Source organism: Oryza brachyantha, chromosome 12, assembly GCF_000231095.2.
Source record: "Oryza brachyantha chromosome 12, ObraRS2, whole genome shotgun sequence".
NCBI lineage: Eukaryota > Viridiplantae > Streptophyta > Magnoliopsida > Poales > Poaceae > Oryza > Oryza brachyantha.
In genome coordinates, this window is record NC_023174.2 from 13,272,513 (window position 1) to 13,290,823 (window position 18,311).

The 18,311-nt window shown below is 39.6% G+C and overlaps 1 protein-coding gene and 1 long non-coding RNA gene across 2 annotated transcripts; one reads left to right on the forward strand and one right to left on the reverse strand.

Annotated features, from left to right (window-relative positions):
- Positions 1-6,897: 6,897 nt before the first annotated feature.
- Positions 6,898-9,608, forward strand: LOC102722637 (UPF0481 protein At3g47200-like). Its single transcript, XM_006664553.1, has 2 exons — positions 6,898-7,518; positions 8,985-9,608. Exons 1-2 carry the CDS (start codon positions 6,898-6,900, stop codon positions 9,606-9,608), a joined length of 1,245 nt encoding a protein of 414 aa, XP_006664616.1.
- A 2,678-nt stretch (positions 9,609-12,286) lies between these two features.
- On the reverse strand, positions 12,287-13,854 carry LOC102715356. The gene is made up of 3 exons (XR_423994.3): positions 13,410-13,854; positions 12,660-12,813; positions 12,287-12,558 (listed from the first exon to the last, which is right to left on the reverse strand). It is a non-coding gene; the product is annotated as an uncharacterized LOC102715356 (long non-coding RNA).
- Between the last annotated feature and the right edge of the window lie 4,457 nt (positions 13,855-18,311).

The following is an 18,311-nucleotide window of genomic DNA, read 5'->3' on the forward strand; positions in this document are numbered from 1 at the left end:
TCGATCTCCAGGGAATTATATAATTTCTTTTTATTGTCTGCCATCAAAGAGATCAAAATTGATTCCAATATCTATCTCAACTCCGAAATATTCACGAAAAAAACTTGGAAATAATATTAAAGCGTAGTGTCACTTTTTATATAGTTTAATATTTTTCGCTTTTATATAGTTAAACATTTATAGTGAAAATAATATCAGAATGAAATTTATAATTTTATGGTGTGTTCGGTTATTTTGGGTGGATGAGATTGGATCGATGGAATATGACTGTCATGTCGTTACACGGAGTTTGGTTCGCGGAATTGCGTGTGAGATGGAGATTTGCAACGGTTTCTTCAAAAGTATTTCCTAAATATATTGGATGCATGGGTGGATCTGGGCTCTATTTTTAATTGACGAGTCTACAAATCCGGCGTTTTTTTATCAGTTATCACATATAAATAATTTCTTGCACTGTTTACTTAAAAAATTGTTCCACGTGAAACACAATTGTAACATACTAAGAAGTAAGAAACGTTTTCGATGTATACGAGTATATTATATAACATCAAGTTTTCGTCTATTGAAATAGCGATTGTTCATCAAAAGACAAAAATAAGAAACATCTTCACGTCGTTCCGAAATACTGATTTGACACATATGAATACCGGCAGAAATATCAAAAAACGCAAAATATAAAAAAACACAAAAAGAGTAGTTAGACCATGAAATTTCTATGCAGACAAAGCTCCTTACATGAGAAGTACATTTTTTTAGCTAGATTAATGTAACTTTAACATCCGAACTCGGATGGAGATAAACCTTATATGAAATTGTAGCTCATAATGAGATCCATTTTATTTGAAACCGTGTTAATGTTCAAATATATGCTGCAAGCCTTGGATTTTAAGGATCAAAATAAACAATATTGATAGCCAAGTAGGACATGAGGGAGAGGTCTAGAGTTTGAATCCAACCATGAAAAGTTAATAAGCTCAATTGAAAAAAAAATTGGTTTTGTCTTTTTTTCCACCCCAAATTTTAAAAAGTCAATGCTCCTTCGAGCCTCAGATTGGTACCATGAGTTCAGCGCTGATGACTCTCTGCATCATCGGTGTCTAGTTCATAGTGTTGGTTCAAGAACCGGCACTAATGCTAGTTTAGACCCAGGACCGATGACAACCTCTGCTTTCAACAGACCTAAACACAAACATATATGTGCAAATTCGGTCCTTCCTCACTTATGTCACTAGTGAATCTACAGTTACCATCCAGGTCAAGCACTAGGTATAACTGCTATAGGAATCCACAGCTACCATCCAGGTCAAGCACTAGGTATAATTGCTATAGGAATGATCAGGTTTTAATTAATAATGAGACCATGTAGACAAGATTGCTGACAGCTCCTAGTTCTATTGGCACAGACATGCATGAAATGTATAATACCGTTTAGCACTCAGGCTGCAACTCTGTGCTAAATTTGACACCGAGGCAAAACAAAAGAAAAGGACAATGAATTTCATACAATATTTTAAGAAGTGATCAGATTAGTTCTATGATCTAACTGTTAACAAGCGTAAGGTATGGTTGGCCTTGTTTATGCTTCTATGCTGTATAAGATATGGCTTGCCCAGGTCGTTCGATTCTTTCTCTTTTGTGTGTAAGTAAAGCTGCAATGCCACCGGAGGTTCTGGGATCGAAACATTTCGGTTGATATACATGTATATACTAGATTCTAGAGGTGCACGATAAGGTTCTTATGATGAAAAACCCTAAATCAGTGAGTTGATCTGCCAGCAGTATGCTCCCAATGCCTACCATACCTATTGCATTCATAATCAAAACCGATGAACTTGGGTATGTTTCATTGTGTTGTGTTCTAGAGAGCACGGGAACCTCAGCTATTTTCATCCATTGCTTTTATGCTTCATCCAACGCTTGTGCATTCAGTGGGTGTCTTTTTTTTGGCCAACATAAACTGTCACCTGATGCTTTACAGTAAATTAATTTGCAGCGCCTTAATTGATCTTGATCTTGAAGCATGACCAATGTGTGGATGATGCCAAAACCGGCTAGCAGTGCCGATTTATAGTCAAAATCTAAGGTTTTGGAAAGTAAAGTATTAACATTTTTATAGCTCTCCATGTGTTAGATAGGTTAACATGTTGATAACTCAGCACGGTGGACTAGATTAATGCGACACTTAGACAAAACGACCGTGCAAACTAGTCAAGGAGGCAGCTTGTCCTGGTTTGGAAGAGGGATAATCTAGACTTTTCAATAATTGTATGGGTAAAATTTTATTAGTCGAGGAGGTGTCCATGCCAGGTCGGCCCGAAGAGAATTTTTATTTCTTTACCCATTCTTAGGCCCTATTTCTTTCAGCTTAAGATTATTATAATCTAGCTCATTCTTTTTAGAAACTTTTTATATTTTTATACACATTAACTTTTTTATTTGTTTACACTTTCTTTCTTCTACACAATCTCAAATTTATTTTTTATGTGTTTTCTCTACACAAAATGATTTGGGTAGAAACCTTTTTTTTAATTTTTCTACACATTCTTATTTTTTGTATGTTTTTTCTACACATTCTGAAATTTGTTTATTTTTGCTTTTTTAAGATGAATAGTTAAACATGTATAAAAATGCCAACGACGTCAAATATTTAGCGACGGAGGGAGTAGCCAATTACAATGACGGAATCCATCAGAGCCAGATCGGTCTCTCATATTGTGCGCCCGAATTGCTGACCGACAAGACGACGAGATTTCGGTCTTATTGAGTTCGGTCGTGATTTTTTTTTACGGGTCTTATGTAGTTGTGTTCGGTCTTTTGTTTTTTATATCCACCTCTAATAAGAGGTGACATATCATAAATACATCTTAAATTGTAATACCATGTATTTAAATTTTTATAAATTGTAATGATATATTTTAAAACCGAAGAAGTTGCACCGTAAACCTCGATCCCTTCGAGACCTCGTTCACTCCAAGCAGCAGCTAGTAGCTACACTGGTATTATTTGTGCTTTGTTGGTTCATTTATTCTTCCGTGCTCGTTCACGAATAATCTATGTCGTTGATGCTATTTCATCCTTATATAAGTGTCCCAAATTTAGCGCCTGACATGCATGCACACACATTCGCACGGGCGATGTTCCTATTTGCTCGAATATATCCCTCCACTGTCCCACTCGAAGATCAATAAAGCGTGGTTCCATGTTCGTCTGGGCCTGAGCCCTAACGGCATCCATAATATGTATTAAAATTGGTCCTTATAGCTCTATATAGACTACTTTACTATTATGAAAGAGGACATTATCCTAGTCTCAATGCATAGTTTTATTGTAAAGTTACCAAGACTATAAACTAGGTGACCGAGCCAGATGAGTTTCATGGGAATGAAGCTGCTCTCTCATCTCATGAAACTCCATTTTTTAATGACTCTGCTAAGTCAGTAATTTTGCTGGTACGGCACCCTATTTAATGTGCATGACACTTTCATGAAACATGCATTGAGATTGGGTCTTAGAGAGTAAAATAGGATGAGCTACCCCTACCGATATTGATTAAAATATATTATCTCTCTCATCTCTGTTCTCTCTTATGAGGGAGCTAGGACTATTAGATAGGATTTATGAGTCCTACCTTATATCCATCGCTATCTTTATATATCATATAAATTAAAATAGTAAAAGACCACCTATATGCATCCCATCTATATAGATTAAGTAGTCCATATATATTAGATACGCTCTAACCAGTGCCACAGTAAGGAAGCAAAGCATGTCTACTGAGATGCTTGCTTGCCCCTAAATGGTGTATCCTTTCCGCTTTGACAAGATGCTTGCGGGTAGTACAGGTATATAGCTGCCGGCCCATTGTTTATAGCTTGTAGGGGGAGTCTTTTTTGGGTTTCAAAAGAAAAAAAAAAGCGACGGCACATTTACAAATGAAAAATAATCGATAAATAAAACATTTACATACGTGTTCGTAGCGATCTAAAAGTTAAATCTAGAAAATAAACTAGAATTAAAAAGTCCAGGCGTAGGTATGTTTTATATGCGTTTGCACAGATTGCTTAAAAACAACAGAGATGCTGAATTCCCAATTTGAAGCTTCAAACACCAGCTATGAACAACTAGCACTAATATAACAACCATTTGTAGGGGTGGTAAGAAGGCATTATTTATAGATGGAGAGAACTTGTCCGACTCTAACAAAATGCATGTATTGATGGGTCATCAACTTAGGTGAGTAAAATGCCGCTTGCGGCTGTCTTAATATGTCGGTCTTTTAAAATCGATACAAAAAAGGTAAAACAAATTGGTGCCTAATATTTCAGAATGTAAAAATGTATTTCTACATATGGACATATAAAATATACCAATCACTTATTTTCTAAATTGAAGATACAATTATTTCGGTTTCACCTCTTCAAAAGTGGCAACACTTGTTTAATTAGCACTGAGAATGACTTTAAATGACAATATCATCAACTAAAAAGTTATTATAGACCTCATCAATCTCTGTAACTCTTAATATCGAGCACATATATGTCTCCATCAAAGTTCGTTTGAAACGTAAAATATGACATTTTGTAAAAAAAAAGAAAAGTTAATTGCGATCTACAAATTTACAGATCTCGTGAAGCCCTACGGTTATGATATAAAGTTTATCTTTATTCGAGTTAATATAAAAAATCGGTTCCTACGTAGCAAACTTGACCACCTTTATAAATAAGATGATTTTCACAGGCAAACGATTAAGTCGACTGACTGTATGAATGGTGTCATTTTCACATGGAAACGCTTCAGCTGCACTGAGTTGTTTCTGCAGGCAAGTTCCATGGAGGGCCCTAACTGACAATCTCTCTGTAGGGGTGTTCTCTTATAAATAAGTTGATTGCTATAAAATTGGTTTCTAAGGAGAACAATGCTTAAGTCGACCGACTGTACAAGTAAATAAGGTCATTTTCACATGTGGATATGATGCTTAAGTCAACCAACCGTACAAATAAGGCCATAATCACAAGCGGATATTACAGGTGTTTCCATAGTCGGGTATCATGGACGGTACTATTCATGATCTTACCAGCTGTCTCCATGCGGACCGTTGGTGAATATTTAGGGAGTATCAGTCAATGTGTTTATTTTTTGATGTGCTGTACTCACCTTGACCACAGGTAAAATGTTATATTGACTTTGTAGCCACATCGTTGGAGATATATGCTCCACTCGTTTCACAATATAAGATTTTTAAGCATTTACCTGGATCATATAAATGATAATAAATCTAGACGTATATACAAACCGCATGATAATTGAATAAACCTAAATGATATTAGAAAGTTATACAATACGTAACATGGAGTAATTTTTTAATCTTTCATCAATGATTAGATGATCGTTACATCAAGATAAGATAACGATGTTGTAACATCGAACAAGATCAAATAAACCTACTAGAGGGTGAATGGTAAGAAAAACCAAAACCAAAAAATCTTTCGCGGAATAAAAAATTACCTTTATCGAAGAAATTTACTAAAGCTTGCTACCTTGATCGCGCCACTCCTGTGCCGCCGATCAAATCGTCGGATCACGCCGCTCCTATGCCACCGAGCAAATCATCGGAATCCAGAAAATCACTAGTAGATGAAAGCCGAAAACGTAGATTGAATGATCTTGACTTTATTGCAACAACTAGAAAAAGCGCATCAACAACGCTTCTCTGAAAATTATCGATATAGAATCAACGGCTATTCTAAACTCTAATTTTCTAATTCTAAATTTCACAAAAACACACACGAAGATATACCACCATTCGATACCTATTTATAGCAAAAATAATCTATGTCTAGATTATATTTGACTCGGCCGCGGACGCTCGCAGCCGTACGGCCCGCTGAACCGAACTCCCGCTCATGTACAGCATCTGCCATGCATAGACACGTACGACAACCATACATGTTTTTCGCGTATGCATCGGACTCGATCGTTGTCGGCTGTTGCTGCATGAACCAACCACCATAACGATCCAAACGATCCACTTAGCCAGCTACTTGGGCCTTCAGCCACGTGCCACATACACAGCCCAACATCCAACCAAAGCAGCGATCTGTGTGCTACAGTACCGATCTACTGTAGCACTGTATATTTGCTTTTCTTTTCTCGTTCAATTTTAATCCGATTCCCATGCGGAGTTCCTTTACCATATATCACTTCGTATTGAACATTGTCACCTAGCATCCTTTGATCGTCTAGACCTCACCTCCTTGTTGAGCCTAGTCACGATCCCGCCGCCATTAACCGATATTAACTCCAAGGATCACGACTCTAGTTCAACCGTGTCACATGGCATCCTGACCATTCAGACCTTAGTTAAACTAGTCATGTTTCTTGCTATTGACCACAGTTGACCTCAAGCCACCTGCACATTTAGAGACAAACCAACCGTTTTCGGGCATAGATATCGCAACATGACCTACATTAGTTACACGCACCGACATCAAGACTATAACGGTTTCCAAACCAAATTCTATCAATTTACAAGCCAATTGTTAATCACAAAATATTGATCATGGCTATAATCTTAACTCAATCCTTACAGCATAGCTATGCACGTGCGTGCAGCGTACGATTATAGCGGTTTTGGAGTACTTGTCGATCTCTGTTGATGCATGTAAAGGCAGTTTCTCTGATTCTTATCTTCAGTGTCGTTATACGTATCCGCTTTTCTCATCAAAGTTTATTCCTGTCCTCTATGTCAAGTATGCATATACTACATCTTTAAGGAAGCATCTTCCAGTCACCCATTCCATCTCTCTATATATTCTATGTAACAGAGCTGAGTGACACTGCTCACATTAACTTGCATGAAATCACACCATCGACCGCGTGAGGAGATCTTGATAGAAGATGTGGTGTGAGAAGCCTGTCAGTGCTGGTTCTGGCAAAGACTGGGTAGTGGAGATGGAGAAGATGCTAGATGGCGCAGACCGGGCGGCGGAGACGGCGCGCTGGAGCAAGCCCTCCATCTACCGGGTGCCGGAGTGGCTCAAGGACATGGCCACCGACGACGGCGCCTACCGGCCGCGGCTGGTGTCGCTCGGTCCCTTCCACCACGACGACGAGCTCCTCAGGCCCATGGAGGAGCACAAGCGCCGGGCGGTGCTGCACATCGTGAAGCGCTCCCGCAAGCGGCTCGGTGAGTTCGCGGCCGCCATTGCGGGCGTGGCCGACGAGCTGCTGGACGCATACGATAACCTGGGCGGCAGATGGCGCCGCGAGGACGAAGGCGGCAGGCGCCGGTTCGTGGAGATGATGGTGCTGGACGGGTGCTTCCTGCTGGAGATGATGAAGGGGCTCTCGGACAGGCGGGCGCCCGATGACTACGCGCCCAACGACCCGGTGTTCAGCGTGCATGGCATGCTCTGTCTGTGGGTGGGCATCCGGGGCGACATGCTCGTCATTGAGAACCAGATCCCTCTGCTTGCACTGTATAGGCTTGAACAAGTTTGGCGCGGCAACACACCATTGGTATGTACAACTTGATTTTAAGAGCAAGTTCAATACATCTGTAGTCAATTTAATAGCCAATTCATACAATAGCTACTTATAAAATATTAATACATGGTCTCATATATCATACACACTAAGCGTCTTCGAGCCCGTGCTGTAGCTAGCTACAAATTAGTAGTCCACTACCCTCTCTCTCCTCTCTTTTCTCTTTAAAATATATTTATTGCCAGCCTATAGTCTCCTATTGTACCTGCTCTAAGTAGCACTCTCTAGCAGTGCATTATATTATATATGAATTAGCATACTTTGGCCGTGTTGGTTTGGAGTTGTTTTGGGGTAAGTTATCCAGCGCGGAAAACGTAGTAATAGATTAGTACATGATTAATAACTTTTATAAATAAAAGATTAATATGATATTTTAAAGCAACTTTCGTATAAAAAAATTTCGCAAAAAATACACCGTTAATAGTTTGGGAAGTGTGCGCACGAAAAACGAGAGAATATGGATAAGTTATCTCGGCAGCCGAACGCAAACCTTTGTGAGAGACATGTAATCTTATAGTGGAGGAGATAGGGAGAAGAGAGAGGATTAGTGAGCTGTAATCTTATAGTCATGGACATATATGAGAGACATGTGAGTCATATATTAATAATAAAGAGTTAACTACTATATGAGTGGGCTAAAAAAAGACTACAAGGAGTCTTATAGTCAGCTCGTTGGCTATATTATTAGCCTTGCTCTTATCTATGGTTTCATTTGCACTAAAATGATGTAGATTGTTACTCGGTTTTTGTACGCACGCTTCTCAAACTACTAAATGATGTAATTTTTATAAAATGTTTTAATATAAAATTTAATCATATGATATTTCTAAAATAGATTTTTTTAACCTTATAGTAGTTAAGTCCATTGTTTATGCCATGAAATAGTGATAAAAAAATTAGATAATCTTTCATTTATCAAAAGAACACAACCTAATACTACTACTGTAACACCCCTTCTATTATTTGTACTACCATTATTAATTTATGACTTAATTCGATAATCAACATGTGCTAAATAGAGACGTTAAGTTTGTGATGATTAATCTGCGAGATACTTCCTTTTTATGGTATATATAAGGCAGTGTTGATTTTGTACATGACATTTTACCTCATCTTATTCAAAAGAAATATAAAAATATATGTTATACATAAAGTATATACATTTAATAATAAAAAGGGTGACAGCAATATATCCTTACATTGCTTTTTTTAATAAAACGAATGTTCAAATAACATCGATAGTCAGCAAAATTCAATAGCTCTATGTAGCAAAAATTAACTTCGAATAACCCTATGTCAAATTATATTTGTGATTAGAGTAGTAACATGTGAACTTAATTAGCTAGCTAGCTCTTATACTATATATATATCTTTGTGCAGAGCGAGAAAGATATCAACAATCTGGTGCTTAATTTTGTCTATGACCCTCTCAAGGATAGAGAGATGCCCAGGGAAGACATCATCGAGAACAAACTGTGCCTCCACCCATTGGACATTTATCACAAGAACTTCTGTGGTGGGAGTCGAGCATGCCCTGTGCTGTAGAACTGACGGAAGCAGGGATCCATCTGAAGAAGTGCAGGGGCACCCATGTGATCGACTACAGAAGCCGCGTGCTTTGCCTCCCGACGGTCTCCATCCACGACGGCACCGAGAAGATCTTCCTCAACCTGCTGGCGTTCGAGCGGCTGCACGGCGACGCCGGCAGCGAGGCGACGGATTACATGATCTTCATGGACAACATCGTCAACTCCGAGAGGGACGTGGCGCTGCTGCGATCCAAGGGGATCATCAGGAACTTGCTGAGCAGCGACACCGAGGCGGCGCAGCTGTTCAACAACCTGAGCAAGGGGGCCGTGCTGAGCCCGTTCAGCAGGCTGCACGACGTGCGCCGCAAGGTGAACGCTCACTGCAGGCGGCCCTGGAACAGGTGGAGGGCCATCCTGGAGCATAACTACATGAGCAACCCATGTGTTTTGATTTCCCTCATTGCTGCTGCCATCCTGCTTGTCGCCACCCTCCTGCAGACCGTCTATTCTGTCCTCGGCGTCTACAAATCCTGAATGTTTTCCAACTATATACTTACTGTTCATCACAAGATAAACTCCTCCACAGAGTGGTCTATATATCTTAGGTACATGTATATATACACATGCACGTGTGTGTATATATGTTGCAATAAAACATGCCCTTAAATAAGGTGCTGGAAAAAGCCTAGAGGGGAGACTAGATATACCATTAGTATATATGGATCTGTTTGGTTGCTTTAATGTCCCCAGCTTGATCCATATCTTTCATCTAGGCTACTATTAGCCTGGCTAGAGTAGTCCAATTGATCTTATTTGGTTGCTTACATGAATATGTCCTAGATGATCTGAGATAGTGTTTGGTTGGTTGTATTTCTAGATGCGGAATTCAAAAGATGATGTTTGAACCTTGAGTGTAGTCACATCTTTTTAGGAAAGATGCGGTTGCCCAATGATTCGTTCCAATGAAAAAAATTTTAAGTCCTTTGTGAACAAAATATCAAGTCAATTTTATTGTATTTTTTAAATATTGACAAGCATTTCCCTATGTCTTAGGTAGAGAGTAGCAACTCTTTTGACAATCAATTTAAGTAGTTGATTTGAACAAAGTGTTTATTGGTAAAAATAAACTAAAGGACATACATATACTACCATGTGCTGAACAATTAAGGGTCTGTTTGGTTGTTCGCACGTCCCGAGCCTGGTTCGTATCTTTTATCCAGGCTGCTCTACTTGCTAGATTAATCCAATTGAGCATGTTTGGTTGCCTCTATGAGTCTGTTCTGGATGACTTGAGGTACCGTTTGATTGGTTGTATCTCTGTATACTGCATCCAAGAGATATTGTTTGGTTGGATGTTTGGACTCAGAGTGTAGTGACCTTTTCATAGGATTGGTGAGGTTGGCACAAGATTGACCGCTACTATAGAACCCGTTATCTGTGAAGGGTCTAAATCCATATTTGTGACGGACAATGGTCTGGTTAGTGATGAGTGGTCACTGAACCCGTTATCTGTGAAGGGTCTAAATCCATATTTGTGACGGACAATGGTCTGGTTAGTGATGAGTGGTCACTGAAAAACCTATCATTGACGGGCCAAAGTCCGTCACTGATGGGCATCATCTTTAACGGGTCAAGTAAAGCCCGTCACCGAGATGCTCATAGCCCGTTACAGATGACTCATCCATGACAGGCACATATTATGGCCCATTCATGTCATCCGTGACGGGCACATATTATGGCCTTTCATGGATGATTAAATACATTGAAAAAATATGACTAAAACTCATTTTTGACAGCTAAAATTATGGCTCGTCACGGATGAGTCATCTGTGACAGGCCATGAGATACGGCCCGTGACGGGCGCTTATTACGACACTTCACGAATAGTGAAATACACAACAAAAAAATAATTTGAATTATTTTTTGGCCTCATGATGTTGCTGGATATGCCCCAAAAAATGATTGAAGCAGTGTGTGTATATACACACACTGTTTTAATTTCAACACTAAAATAAAAACTACAGCCTATATAAATTTTTCTGATCAGTAGTGCATTGAAAAAAAACTATAGCCAAGTAAGTTAGTAGTGTACTAAAACTACATCCAATTAGAAGTACACTAACATAAAAACTACAGCCAAGTAAAAATTTGCTGAGGTCGTTGTTGCCGCGCCAGAGCTGGATCCGCTGCGCCGCCGCCAGATCCCTCGCTACCGCCACCGGCCGCCGCCACCACATGTGTCATCGTCGTCGTCGTCGCCCACTCGTTGTTGTCACCACCCATTGTTGGGGTTGGCGCCGCCACGGAGGGGGCGGCCCGAGCGACGGGGGCGACGTGCCGGCCGCCACGTGCACGCCGCCCACTCGAGCTCGGCGTCGAGAGAGGAAGAGAAAGAGAGGGAGAGGAGAGAGAGGGTGAGAGAGGAAGAGAAAGAGTGAGGAGAAGGGAAAAATTTCGGGGATGGAGAGAGAGACAAGGAGGAAAGATAAAAATTTTGATGTGGTGAGGAGAAAATTTTTTCATTGGAAGTCTTTCATGTCATCTTTGACGCGCCATAATTATGGCCCGTTACGGATGACTCATTCATGACGGCACTAATTTTGGCTCTTCACGGATGACTCATTTCATCTTTGACGGGCCATAGTTCATCCGTAACGGGCCTTTATTTTGGCCCTTCGCAGATAAATGTCATCGGTGACGGGCGCTGATTTTGGATCTTCACGGATAAGTCGTGTCGGGCGTAAAATTTGGCTCGACACAGATGATATGTCATCAGTGATGGGCCAAACCAAATAGAGCCATCTACAACGGCCTTATTTTGGTCGTCACAGATAAGTGTGGGTGTTACGGGCTGTTAGGTTCCGTCACGCATGACCGTCGGTTCCGTAGTAATGGACTCCAACAAAAAAAATTAAGCTCTTGTGATCAAATTGTCTAATTTATTTAAATTTATTTTTTAAACTGATGCATTTTCCATAGATCGGTTGATTAACGCTTCTTAATTAGCACGCATTTCCCATAGATGAACTTAATAGTGGTTTTTACCAGGTTAATTCAATGACCTACAGGAAGGCTTGTGGTGACAGTAATTAGGAAATGGTTATGCATCTCCTTGTCAGAAATCTCATTCTACCCTCATAAACCAATAAAATCGGTATGACTCCACACAGGGCATATATCACTCCAATAGAAGAAAACATATAATCCACATATTTTGCACAATAGACAGATTCCATGTAGCCATGTATAAACCCAACAATTACATGGACAGATAGATCACAATGGCCAATCCACATTCTTTTGGAGTATGTATAAACCCAACACTAATTACATGGAGCTATTCAAATGTTTCGAGTTCTGAATCCACCCAACACTGTATATCCATGTTTGCTGTCTGGTAACTTTCTACGGCAGGGTTCTTATAAACTGTTTGCTCCCAACCAATTCTAGCCATATACTTTCCTTGCTTTGTAGTTTTGTATCCCTACAGACGATAACAACATACAAGTATACACAGAGTTGAAAACGTTCTTAAGCAGCAGCCATGGAGTAATTTACTAAAATATTACAGCCAATGATTTTTACCTTGTGGTGTGCAGCATCAGTTGGTATATCTATATTCAAGAATGAGCCTCGAGGATATGTTCCATTCTTAAACTCAACCATGACAGTATTTATCAGAGGAATAACAACCTCTGTAGCCATTTTGAGGTCGATAGCACTGCTCTAATCTGCAACCCTGAAAGTTCCAATTGGATGTCAAACGGTGCAAGCCTAAAATAAACAAACAGTTTTTTCATTGTTTTTTAAAGCAATAAGCCACCATTAAGCCAAAAGCCTAAAATAAACAAACGGTTCGAGTAGAGTTTTTAGCTGATTTGGAGTAAACATACGTCGAAATGAAACCTCAAACAATACGTATTCATAATCACCTCTGATTTATACTTAAAGCAATTTCATTATTATGTCATAATCTCAGTTGTTCTAAGTTCCCATATTGCACAGATGCAATTATGTCAGAACTACATATTGCACGAGATAAATGACTAAATGATATTATCAATCCTTATGACAAACAGAGGGTATCACATAGCAATATGGTTTGTGTGTTCTGTGCTGAATGTAGCATCAATCCTTATCGTATAGAGACACAAATCACATGTAAGTCCCCAAACAAGGACAGAGAAAAAACAAAGATCGTTCTTTCACCAAGAACCATCAATCCCCCCTCCAAAGAACTCCCATCCTAGGTCTTTTCATGTAAACTCAACCAGCCCAGGAGAAGCATTCACCATTTCAACCCAAGAATAATCCCAAAAAAGAAAGGTCACCCACCTCAGATCTCCTCCACACCCTCCTCAGCAGCAGGTCACCCACCAAGAACAACAGCACCTGGGATTGGCCACCCCCGCAGCTACACGAAACAACACCTCACCTCCTCCCTCCAAAGAAAGAAAGAACGAACACACACCAGCCACCAGCCCTTGATGAAGCAGAAGCTCAAGAATGGCTTCAGATTTGGGAGGCGAGGAAGAGGAAAAGGGAGATGAGGAGAGAAAGAGAGAGAGAAAAGGCGACCACGGGAGATGGAGGGCAACCGGCACGGGAGACGGAAGGGCGACCGGTGCAGGAGACATGGAGGGCGACCGACGGAGGACACGGCCGGCACTCGCAGACGGTGGAGGAGGGCGCGGTGAGCCCGGCGAGGAGGCGAGATGAGCGCTTGGGGTAGGAGAGAGGTCGGCAGCGGCGGCGGTAGTGGAAGGAATGCGGAGTGGGTGAGGGGTCGGAGCGGTGACCCCTTCGCCTGGCCTTGCATGCGTGGGTGCAGCGCTTTGCATCCAGCGGGCATGGCCGGAGAGTGAAGCTCCAATCGAGTGTTTCCACTCAGCCTGCCTGGGAGTCGTTTCTTGCATGCACAGAACATGGATGGGAAGCAGATTCAGGCAACCAAACAAGTACGATTTGCATCCACCGATATGAGTCAGGTTAGGTGCAGCCAACCAAATTGCACCGTGACTCCGGCCTAACTAACATAGGCCGCTAATCCTTCTCAGTCTGGTCGATCATAAATAAATCATGCTTTAAACTATTTTAAATAATGTATTTACACCCTCATCTTTTCCTTGGTCATTATGCTTATCAACAATATTTTAATTTTCAATTCTAAATTTAGAGTCGATTTTGACGTTTTTTCATCGTATTTTATTTTGCAGCTTTTGATTTTAGATCAAGAAGAACATATATTTATATAATTGTTTAATTCGTACATTATTTTTTATTTATAAATTTATCATTTTATTTTTCCTTAAAAGGCCAAAAGAGGACCTCCTAAGGGCATTCCTAACCCATAACACTAGATGTAGTTTCCATAAACTCCACATCATCAAAAAACTAGTACTAGACATTACTCTTCCAATACAAACACCACTGTGACATACTTTAATTTAATGCTACTTATCTCACATAATATCTTGAATGTTGTGTAGAAACCATGTCTCATACAAGACATGGTTTTATTCTCTTTTCTTATTTATTCACTTGTCACATTGTCATATCATCTTTCATCCTAGATGATAACTTATTTAATGTTATGGACATCATCCTTGTCATTGGGTTAAGAATGCCCTAAGACTCCCCACCCTTGCAAGATTTTCCGTCAGCAAACAATGTTTACCACACCCACATGAGAGAAGGTGGATCTAAGCTTCCAATATATTCCAACCATACTTAGAAAACATCTCCAAAACTCTAGTCTCAAACATGCATGATTCTACATTGAACTACCAATGCTAATTAGACACGCAAAATAATAAAAAAGGAATCATTTTCACACCTTTTTACCTATCGTTTATGTCCATCTTGCTGGAATGCTGGGTGTACATATATATGTATATTTCGGTTACAAATACCCATATATGATGAACTGAACATTTAGGGTGAGCATTGTGGATGAAGTGATGCTCCGGGGAGAGTATAGCATAACATTGTAAAAGAGCGCGACAATATACAATATGTGAGTGGAAGACGTAAGGGAAAATAGTACTAGTCAAAGAAAACACAAAGGACATTTGAAGGGGATCAACCCATGCGCCATCTCCATGACTTTAGAGGATAGAGTCAACTTGCTAACTATAAAATTAAATCACATTATAGTTAACACATATAATATATTGAGTATAAGGTTGTCTTTAATTTTTATTTATAGCTCTTTCTCAAACCTATATATTTAACATATCTTTTTTGAAGTGTGTACAGAACTAGCTCTCGTATGAGAGCAAATATCATTTATTGTTTCATTCAATCTCTCCATGTTAGTTTATTTTTAACTTATAGTTTACTATTATACTTACGATTAAGGCCGCGTTCGTTATGGAGAGAATAAGTTAACTTATCCTGCGCGGAAAACGTAGCAATAGATTAGTATACAATTAATTATTAATTATTAAAAAATATGAAATAGACTAATATGATTTTTTAAAACAACTTTCCTATAGAAATATTTTGCAAAAAATATACCGTTTAGCAGTTTGGAAAACGTACGCACAGAAAACGAGAGGAATAAGATACCTTATCTGGCTGCCGAACGCAGCTAAGTGGTACTCTGAAGCTAGAAAGATGGTGTGCAAGTAGGTCTGTTCAAACACTGCCCTTTGGGCCAGCCTGGAAATTAAAAAGCCCCGCAAACAAACTTAGGGTGGTGATCTGAAAATACAAAGCCCAGGCTCAGCGCGATACTCGGGCTTTCTTAGGCAGTGGCAACCCTACATCAAGTTATCTAGAGCTGGAGTCCTCAGATCATAGGTAAATTATTCAATTCTTACTGAATTATATCACATATATATTAATTAGATAATTAGTACATATTGGATCCGTGGTAATTTTCACCACTCCTCAGGCCCAAAAAAATCTTATTTGTAAAGTTACATACATCCATATATACACTTGTTTTCGTTGAGTTTGATGCGAGCTAATGGGTAATAATTAATTTGCTGACACGGCCAGGAAGACTATGAGATATACTGACACAATGGTAACTCATCACAATATACACCATGACCAATAAAAAATAGAAAAATTTAACTATTTGCTACTATTAGGAATAACATCTATTTGCTACCATTCTTACTATTCGTCTTATGTAATTGCCACCGGGGAATGAAAACTTCTTAATAATTTATCATTTTTGCCGACGTGGCATTGCCAGCTCACCCTGCCAGCATGGTCGCCTTGACAATTGCATTTTTCCTCTGCTCTGGTAAGTGTGTTATTGTGCTTCGCCATTCACAAAATTAAAACAATGAAGTGGTACAAAGTAGCATATGCATATACGGTGATGTATTTATTTGATAAGGGTAGGTGGAGAAGAGGACCAGAGAGAAGGAGCAAAGTGAATCAGGCAAGGTTTTGTATCGTATAAACTGGTCCGTGAGAAACGAAAATTAAAGAGAGCTAATAAATCCTGGTCCGGTGCATTAGATCCACGCATACATACACACCGGTTTGATAAATCAAACAAAAGTTGGCAGCTGTTAACTCTAGATTTACAAATTAGAAATGTGTCTGGGAGAGATCGAGCTGTCGAACCCTTCTCTCGGCGGAGATGACCCAGATGCCGTCCTCCGGCACCGGCGGAGAAGAGTATACGGAGATGGCTGCGGCTAGTAGGATGTAGAATACGGCGGTGGACAAGACCGAGAGGGGCGGCGACCGCCTTGGATGACTTAACTATCGGAGGCGGAGGGGAGAGAAGGGGAAGGGAGAATGGCAGAGGTGCCTACCGAAATAATTTACCGAACAGTCTCTGACTTGTGGGGTCTACAAGGGGTAACGTGGATATTTCATGTCCTGGTCCATGCTGGCAGTACGAGGTGGCATGCCACATCCGTTAAAATGGAAAATTATTAAGAAGTCTTGTCTCCCGATGACAATTACGTAAGAAGAGTAGTAGGAATGGTATTTGAAGAGGTATTATTTCTAATAGTGGCAAATATTTAAATTTTCCTTAAGAATAACAACAAGAGTGATGTATATCGAGTGACATAAATATTCTTTTCCCATGCCTATTCATTCATTGTCTGGCTATAAAACATATCCATATCACGGCCTTGAGCTTGATAGTGAGCATATATTGCATACGTGAGGAGTCCCGTAGAGGTATACAGACTAATGTTTTTTCTAGAGAAACATTTTACAAATAGAAGTGGAGGCATCAGGAAAACGCCTACTAGTTCTGTGCAGGAATTGCCAAGATGGATTAAGGTGATTTGGACTATGGGCAAGAATTGGATCTGGGTCAGGTGCTATTACAGTAGTGACCATGGCAGCAACTATTTATTCAACCATTCAGCAAATAATTAACGCGCCAGATTCATTTCTTATTCTTTTTTCATTTTTCACCTACCCCTAACTCCAACCGGCTGAAAGAGAGTGGAATTTAATGTCATTTTTACCATAGAAAGAATGCTTCACCCTAGTGTTGCACATCACACATCTCTTTTTCTCTATTGCGTTTAGGCATGAGTAATATTGAACAGCAAAAATCAAAGGATGGAGCAAAAACCGGAGATGTACAACTTGCACCATAGATTTTTGTCTTTTGTTTTTTATCTCTTTATTTTTTTATGCATGATCAACCATAGTTTTTTTATTCCTCAATAATGTAACAAATTTGGTAAAATTCCTAGGTGATGCCTCAAATTGGCATGACATTTAATTATTTTGAACAAGCTTAGGATTTTTGGGCCACGTATTGTGGCCGTATGGGCTTTAATGTTCAAACAATAGAGATCCTGATCAATTTGTAACTTCCAGTATATTGGTCAGTATATTGGTTTGTTCAAATCAGGGTTCTGAAGTGTTCCCACTATTTCATATTATAAGATATTCTAATTTTGTCTAAGATTATTTGATTAATCAATGTACAATTTATATATGTATCTATATACGTTAGTATGTGATTAGAAAGTCTTACGTCAAAACATGGAGTGGAAGATAAGAAATACGTTGTAGCCAAACATAACCGAGCTCATACTCGAACTACTCGCCAAGTTCAGATGGGCATTTGTTTGTTCAAATTAGCTCTTCATGCTCTCAACCTTTCTTCTTATTCTTATGTTGGCATGCATGGCTTCATGCTTAGGTTCAACAATCTAATTTGTCAGTTCTCAATCTGTTGTGGTGGATGATCTAAGGACTTTAAGAACAGTCTCAGAATGGAAATGGAGCATAGACACG